Below are 8,461 nucleotides of genomic sequence, written 5' to 3'. Positions count from 1 at the left end.
GGAATCCCCTAAAGGATCCTTCCCTGGTGTGGAAGTATTCCCTCTGTGACACATAAGACACTTATTTCTTCATTGTATTTAGGCACAACATTTTATTTTGCTCCCTTCCATTTTGCTATGTTTTTTTTTTTGCAGAAGGGAATGATAAATGCATCTGTATGATACTCGTGATTCATTTATTGATGGTTGTGTCGTGGGTTGTGTCGTTCAGCGTTTATATAGTTAGCAGCTGTGACCCTCCGAAAAAAAAAAACAACAAAAACAAAAACACACGCACACACACACACACACACAAAACAAAATAGAGAGAGAGGGAGGGAGAGAGAGAGAGAGAGAGAGGGAGAGGGAGAGAGAAGGGGGAAAAAGTGAAACAATTACTGTACCAGGGAGTATCTCAGAGCGTGCAAACAAATTTTGCAGTATGGAGTGTCAATCAAGGACGATAAAACAGGAGAAACAACGCCCTCCCATCGAGCTGGCTACCGGCTCGCGATCGCGTTGCCTCCACAGAACTCTTACGAGTACTGTGGTTGCCCTGTCGATGTCGGAGAGGTCGAGAGCTCACTAGCCCCTTCGTGTACATCCAGCAGACTCCATTAAAGTTGTACGTATTTGTACATTGTACTAGTGTATGTATGAAAACGTTTGTCGCGCTCAGTGTCTCTGTAGCTGTATGTCTGACGCATCACTGCCATACTTCATCATGTATCTGAGTGAGCTGTGGTCATTCTATTTAGAATGAGTAGTGGCCCCTTCAACAGTAGCAAGGCCAGTCTCCAAGCCAATAATGTACTCCTAGCTCGACTAACTCACCTCTTTTATGCTAAAGATAACGCGGTGTGCAGAGAAAAGGGGATTTACGAGAAAGAGCTGCCGCCTACGCCTGGCTACCTTGTTGGGATGCGGTGCCCATGACTAACCCGCCGTACGAAAATAACACAACTGTAGGGCCTACTACCCACTAGTAACAGCTTTGCCTTTAGTTTGCCTACAGCTATGGATAACAACGATGAAAATCGGTGTTTGCAAAGGCTCTGGAGTTAATTTGGATTTTATCTCAGTTGGGAGCCATCAGAAAGGTGCCGCGTGTGACTGTGTGTGGATTTTTACACGGGAGAAATTGTCAAGTATTGAAAGCATAACATCACCAGCATCATGCCATTTATCAAGCGCATCGTTGAGCCACAGTACCTGAGCAACAGGCCCCTCCCGCCTGGTTGCGATCGAGAGCTGGACACCGTGTCGAACTACACTCTATGCGGTTTGGTACGGCAGCTGGCCGACCTCTCGCTGCGTGCACATGATATATTCAGCGACATCAACGCAGAGTCCCATGTCCTCGCACACAAGGCAGTCTCTCTACGGCGTCGGATTACTCGACTGGAGGAGGTAGTTGAGATTTTGGACGCCAGATCGGTGAAAGTCCGTAAGTTATGGAGATCTTGTTAGATACTCTCGCACGTGTAGGTTCAACTCAACTTCAAAGTTTGAACAAAGTTGTTGAGATAATAATGGCTGCATGCATCAGCTGACAATTATGGAAATGAAAAACCTGTGACCCGTTTACAACAACTTTGAATAGAAAGTTTCTAATAACATAGAATTAGGAAATATAGGAGGCCTACCTATTGCTAGAAAGCTGGAATAAACTCGGCCTCCCCTCTAAAAACCATCCAACTATCCGTAAACTCTCAGCCATTCACATGTCATCTTCCTAGACAACATGAAATGATTATACACCAATAGGTTGAGAATGGGGTGTCTCGGCCTGAACTCGGATAGTAAAAATAGCAAAACACCCCACAGGAAATTGCCCCTATTGCCCCACTCCTGAAACAGTTAAACATTTTGTAACAGTATGCCCAAAATATACAATAAAAAGAGCTATGTAAATGGCAGAAACCAACACAAATTGTGATTCTGATATTCCAAAACTCCTAACGTCTCAAAATCGAAATTTTCAAAATTCTATAATCACATTTGTGTACAGGACAAATCAACTGAGCCAGGTATAAATTTGATGAACCCAAAGATTATAATGTAGTATTCATTAAAATGAAGTGTGAAGTAGAAATATTTATTTTGTATAATTTGTGATACAGTGAATTACATTATGTGAATGTGTATCATTTGTACGAGTTCAGGTAAAATGTATTATATATATATATAGGCCTACAGATTAGGTATACATGTATGCCACAGTAAAGTACTGTAGTATTATAGTATATTTAGAAGATTAGTATAGCTGTCTTATTATGTATTAGAATTATTTGAAGGTATATCACCAGTGCACCTACTTTCATCATTTGCACTCTAGATTCTGCTCACAAATGTTTGCTTTAACAAAAAAAAAAGATTTCTCCACACGCTTAGGCATATTAATAATAATAATAATACATACAATTTCTATAGCGCCGTTCTCCACTTTGATTAAATGCTCAAGGCGCTTTACAATAGGTACATCAAAGCAAACAGATTGAAAATACAAGTACATCACAGTAATAGAAGAAGATGAAGAAGCAGAAAAAAAAGACATGAAAGTCTGTCTTCAAAAGACACTGGTCTTCAAAATGCACTGCTAAACAGATAGGATTTTAAATTACTCCTGAAAGATGTTATAGAGCTTGAGTCTTTCAGCTCACGAGGAAGTGAATTCCACAGTGTTGGTCCAGCGTGAGCGAAAGCACGTTCCCCCCAAGATTTCCTAGAAAACGGAATATGTAAGAGACCTGAAGTTGAGGATCGAAGAGTTCGTGAAGGTTGGTATTGACGAAACAAACAAACATTGTAATCAGGAGCTGTTCCCCACCCGACTTTTCTTGAGTTACCTAGGGCGCACGCCTGAGAAGCCTGCGAAACGCACCTTGCCGGGTTGGTAAGATAGACTTGAGGGTGGCAACGTGGCCGTTTTGACTGAGTGAGGACAACATTAAATTTGTGCAAAATTTATAAATTTGTATGGTTGGTAATAAAGAATATATATTATGATAAAATTTGAAATTGTAAATAAATACTAATAATCAAATTATAGGAAAAAATAGAGATTATATAGTTTGGCAAAAATAGTCAAAATTATGACTGAATGCCATTAAACTCAAAACAACAAACAACAAACTAGAGCTCCTCGGATCGTACTCCCCAAAAACAAAAAATGGGATTGCTCGTGCTTCATCAGGACAACATTGGAGGTAAATGTACACAACCCAGTCGCTGTATAAATCACGACAGGGCTGTGACCAGAGCGACCCACAACACAGAGCAAACACAAACTTAAGCGAATTTTATGATCGGGTTGAGTTTTGATACAAGACATTTTTTGTCACCTCAAACTCATTAAAGACAATTATCATTAGATCTGTAGGTATTATGGTACGGGCCTATGATGTAATACCCAACAACTCACCGAATGGCGAACAGGACGACAGGACTGGGGGTACCACCAACAGGAAGGGTAGACGACCGTATGACACTTAGAGTAGTGTAGAAAGCACCAGGGCACCAGTAGAGGTGAACAGTGTCCTTGTAGGATGTTTTGCACTTCCCGAAATGATAAGAACGAATATGGACTAACTCCGAATGCACTTAGGGTGTCCGAAGACGACAGTGTCCCATAGAAGTATTATGTACAAAATATCCAGCAGCAGCGTGGAATATCCTCCGGGTGCCGCGGCTAGCACAAGCGAGGGTAGAGTCCACCGCTGGGGCGCTGGATAGATGAAACTGCGAGGTCCCTGGTAGAGCCTGCACACCACGTACAGTACGCTAGCAGGACCGATGCAGTGCAATGTAGAGCGCAGGTAGATCGCGTTGAATGAAGCGATGTAACGAAGCGCTGATCGCGTTGAATGTAGCGATGTAAAAATCCCCAGGTTGGAGTGTAGAGTATGAAGAAAGGGCGAATCGCGGTATAAAATGTAGCGAAAGTCGCGAAGTATAAAATCCGGGACGGTGTGATATTCCGAATTGAGAATAATCCGTAAGTAAAGGTGATATGCGGACGTGAGTGACTCCAACGATTAGGACGTGCTCTCGGGATGAAAGCTAATCGTGAAGTGAGGAAGCGTGGAAAATGAAACAGCGTGGTCGGAGAAAACATGTCACGGACAGGAGCTTTGAGAGTGGTAATTGGCTGATGGAGATGCGTAGCTCGTCACTAATTGGTAGCTTGTTTCCGTGACAGCAAAACAAGGGGTGTGTTTATGAAAACCCGACTACTGTTGGAATGTGAAATACGCGTACCTCGGCACGACGACAAAAGCGAAGAATGTAGTGCGCACCTGTCGTGTGCCGGCGCACAAAGAAAGCTCGCATGGATGTTGACAGAATGCTGGGTTGTCAGACAGCATAATTTACAACAGCCAGAGTGCCAGACAATATGATACATAGATATAGAAAACCGCTACAGATCTAATGAGACTTCATAGCTATGTTATCAATATTGACATGATACACAATTCACATCTTACTGAAAACGATTATATGCAGCATGTGCGAACGGTAGGCTACGTCGTCTTTCACGTCAGACCAGTTTGAATAATCGCGAGTTCATGCGATCTGAATGCACTTTTAAAGGTCACGCTATCGACCGTACTGCCATACTCAAGCAGCGCACGTAAGAGATAGCTGCATTTATGGTCACACACGCGCGTGCATAATTGCAGAGAGATCAATGCGCCATTTCGAATTCTGCAACGATGAACCGCTAGAAAGTGCCATTTTTTTGTTCCATGGACATACATGTATCATGAGGGCTCTCATGGACAAACCTTCTGTAATATAAGCATGCACTTTGCATGAGTGACGTATGTTTTGTAGTTGTGTAGTAGTGTCCCATGTGATTGCGAGGCCTGCTTGTCTGACGCCTTGCTTCGCACGACGTCTGGTCGGGCTACATTAGAGGTTGTGAGATACATGTAGAATGTAGACACATTCAGTGAAGATTAACTCCTGGGTGCTCCTTCACATACACTTTGTACTGTGGGAGCGCCTAGCACGACCAGACCCCGTGTGGAGCACGGCATCAGACAAACGAGGCCTCGCCATCAATGCAAGAACCACAACAAAACTACAAAACTAATAAAAATTTATACATTCTGCCAAGAATTGTACATTACACTCACGCAAAGTCCATGGAACAAAAAAATGACACTTTCTAGTGCTATCCCTGACCATCAGAGTTTATCATTACAGAATTGAAATACATGTACCAAATTTGAACGATGCAAGTTGTGCGCTAGTCTGGCTTCAAGACCCTCCGCTCGTACTATTTTGCTATAAGATACTGGTTTTCCTTCGTCTCCATGGAGGGCGCATTTTGAAAAAGGAGTTCAGTTGGCAAAGGGTCTGGAAACCATACTACATGTAGTTGTGTGCAAATGTGTGACCAAAATCTGTGCGTGCGCCTCATAGAGTTCTGTGGCGTGCGACGCTCGTGTCGCAGCATGGTCGACAGCGTGACGTTTAAAAATGCAGCTCCGATCACATTCGCGATTGCAAAACTGATTTTCTGCTCGCACACGCTGGATAAAATCTTTGTGTTTGGTAAGTTGTGAATTGTGTTTACATGTCAATATCAATAACAATAACGTGAAGTCTAATTCTAATGAAGATTGTCCTTAATGAGTCTGAGGCATGGTCTGAGGTGACAAAAATGATGTCAAGAATCAAGACTCAACGCAATCGACGTGTTCACTTTGTGTTTTAGACCTCGCTGGTACAGCCCTGTCGCGTTTTTAAAGCGATAGGGCTGTGTATAGGTGGGGAGCACCCTGAGTCAACTAAGTGATATCTCTGTACAATGAAAAAAGAAACACAAATTTAAGTGCCTCTAAAAGTATCCTGTTTTACCAGCAAATGGTTTACTTTTAAAGTATGCATACATTGTACATACGTTGTGTACAGTGTATCTACAAACACGTGTAATTATATACCAGTTGTGCATTTGCTCATTTTCAGATTGATCCCATGGTCTTGAAAAGACGTTTTTCTACGAGTTCATCTCCATACCTCCCGTTTTTTCCTTTGTTTTTCGATGCAACCTTTGCGTGGCACATTGTGCGTCGCCGATATGAATATGCATGAGGGTCACAATGCTTTTAGCCTTTAAACAATGCCCTTTTGCTGCACGTTGTGTAGTTGCGAGCAAAAGGGTTCGAGTGAAACGCGCACACCAGCAGAGAGCGATCGGGCGCCACAGTAGGTCATGCAGCAAGAGTGCCTGGTTAAAAGGCTACACTGCTACTGGCTAGTGCAAGTGAATAGGTTTCAAATCTTCGTATGGAGCAGGTGTCGTTCTAGCGGTTCTAGCTAATAGAGGAACCAAATGTTCACCGTATCCTGTTGTCAATAATTGGACTACACACGTGTACATCTGCATGTTTTCAAATGGACGCAAATTTTAGTATGTAATTTACAGAACTGTGTAAGTTGAAACTTACAACGTAGCAGCGATACTACCCCGTACAATACCCAAATCTTATTTTCCCCATATCTTATTTTCAGCAGATGAGTTCAATCATTTCATGAGTTGCCAGTGATGCAAATGATTCAAAGTTATCAAATTCCTGTATGAAATTGAAAAAGTGAAATTTTGAAAATAATGTCATCAAATTTCAAGTTCACTTGAGCATATCTTACTTATCCTTGGCCGAATTGTTAAATTGCCTTTTCATAGACCGTACTTGATGTCAAATGTTAAATTACACTGTATGTGATGTCAAACACCTCGGTTTATCGAATGTAACCTTGTAAAATTTGACCATTTTATGTGTTAATTCAATGGCGGTCCTTTTTTTTTCTCTCTCTCTCTCAAAATGCCAATAGACATGACTGTCTTTATCAAGCAGTATACTGTAGCAAATTTATCCTTTGGTGAATTTCTCCCGCATTTTATTATGTTGTAGCTTACACTTCGGGCTATTGGAAGTGTGCCCTCCATTTTTTTGTTGGATGTTGGGATCTCGTTGAAAAAATTCGGTTGAAATTGAACCTTAGCTTCAATGTAGGGAGAGGTTTTTACTTTCTGCAGCTTTCTTTGCGATAACTTGAGAAAAACAGGCCCTATCACCCCCCATATTTTGCACATGTTTAGCCCATGTCATGTGCATCATTTCATAAGATAGCAACTACTCCATCAAGCACCATCTTGGCTATGTCAGTGTGTGAATTAGGGTCAAAAGCCATTAATGTTTCATCTTGCAACTTGGTATTAAATTATACAGTGCACTCCAGTTAATATAACGAACACGGTTATAACAAAATTCCTGTTACAATGAAGTAAAATTTCAGGCCGCAAAGTTATCCACTCTTTGTTCTTTATTATTTGTTGTTGGTTATAAGGAAATTGTGATATAGTGAAAGAAAAATGCTGCTCCCAAGGACTTGTTATAATGGGAGTCCACTGTATTTGTATGCATAATCACTCCCAGGTAGTTTGGACATGTGAAAACCATGTTTGCAAGAATCATTTCACAAATGACAACTTTTTGCTCAGATGCCATCTTGGCTTATAGGCAAAGTGGGGTCAAAGGTCAAATATACATGTACTTCATTCTGTATCTTTATTAGTGTACACTGTTCAAAGTATGTGATATCATTCCCACATTTTGCACACTTAATCTTTTTTTTTTTTCACAAATTATAACTACTACTTACGGTACATTTTACTCAGACACCATCCTGGCTGTGCAACCCTGGCTGTGAAAAGTGTAGTCAGCAGTCAAATATTTTTCATTAGCTACAGCTGTTACACGTAATACTGTAAAAGTGGATATTTTGGCGCGACCAATTTTTCGCACTTGGCCAGGTAAGAAGAGTTTGGCATGTTTTTAATTTCGCGGAATCAAGACATTAAAGGACAAGTCCACCTTCATATACAGTACATGTGGATTGAGTGAATGCAGCAATGTTACTGGAACACATCAGTGAAAGTTTGGGGAAAATCGGACAATCCGTTCAAAAGTTATGAATTTTTAAAGTATCTGCACAGTCACTGCTGAATGAGAAGACTACTAGAGTGTATGATGTCACATGTGTACAACGAGAAAGGAAAATATAAAGAGAATTTCACAAAATTTTACTTTTTGAAAAAAGTGCACGTTACATCGAATTGTCATTGACGTATGTTAATTGTCCTCATTATTTTCTTTACACACTGTATATCGTTGTACTCATGTGACATGACAAGCTCTAGTAGTCTTCTCATCCAGCAGTGACTAAGCAGAAACTTCAAAAATTCATAACTTTTAAATGGATTGTCTGGTTTTCCTCAAACTCTTGCTGATGTGTTTTATTAATATTGCTGCATTCACTCAATCCACTTGTCTATGAAGGTGAACTTGTCCTTTAACTACTTGAACATATGGCACGCAAAAATGTTGGCATGCTTTTATTTTCGCGCTAGCTTCTGGTTGCGCAAAATGCGTGAAAATGTCAACAACGCGAAAATTTCCACTTTTACAGT

The 8,461-nt window shown here is 41.1% G+C and overlaps 1 protein-coding gene across 1 annotated transcript in view; it reads left to right on the top strand.

The window, feature by feature from the left end:
- Positions 1–1,155: 1,155 nt before the first annotated feature.
- LOC140243116 (actin-binding protein WASF1-like) overlaps positions 1,156–8,461 on the top strand; it is a 79,750-nt gene continuing 72,444 nt past the window's right edge. The window contains exon 1 of the mRNA XM_072322845.1: positions 1,156–1,426. Coding sequence (XP_072178946.1) covers positions 1,156–1,426 — 271 coding nt within the window. The remainder of the gene's footprint in view (positions 1,427–8,461) is intronic.

The sequence above is a fragment of the Diadema setosum genome, chromosome 19 (assembly GCF_964275005.1).
Source record: "Diadema setosum chromosome 19, eeDiaSeto1, whole genome shotgun sequence".
Classification (NCBI taxonomy): domain Eukaryota; kingdom Metazoa; phylum Echinodermata; class Echinoidea; order Diadematoida; family Diadematidae; genus Diadema; species Diadema setosum.
Note: the sequence above shows the minus strand (reverse complement) of the source record. Positions and strands in the feature narration are given on the sequence as shown.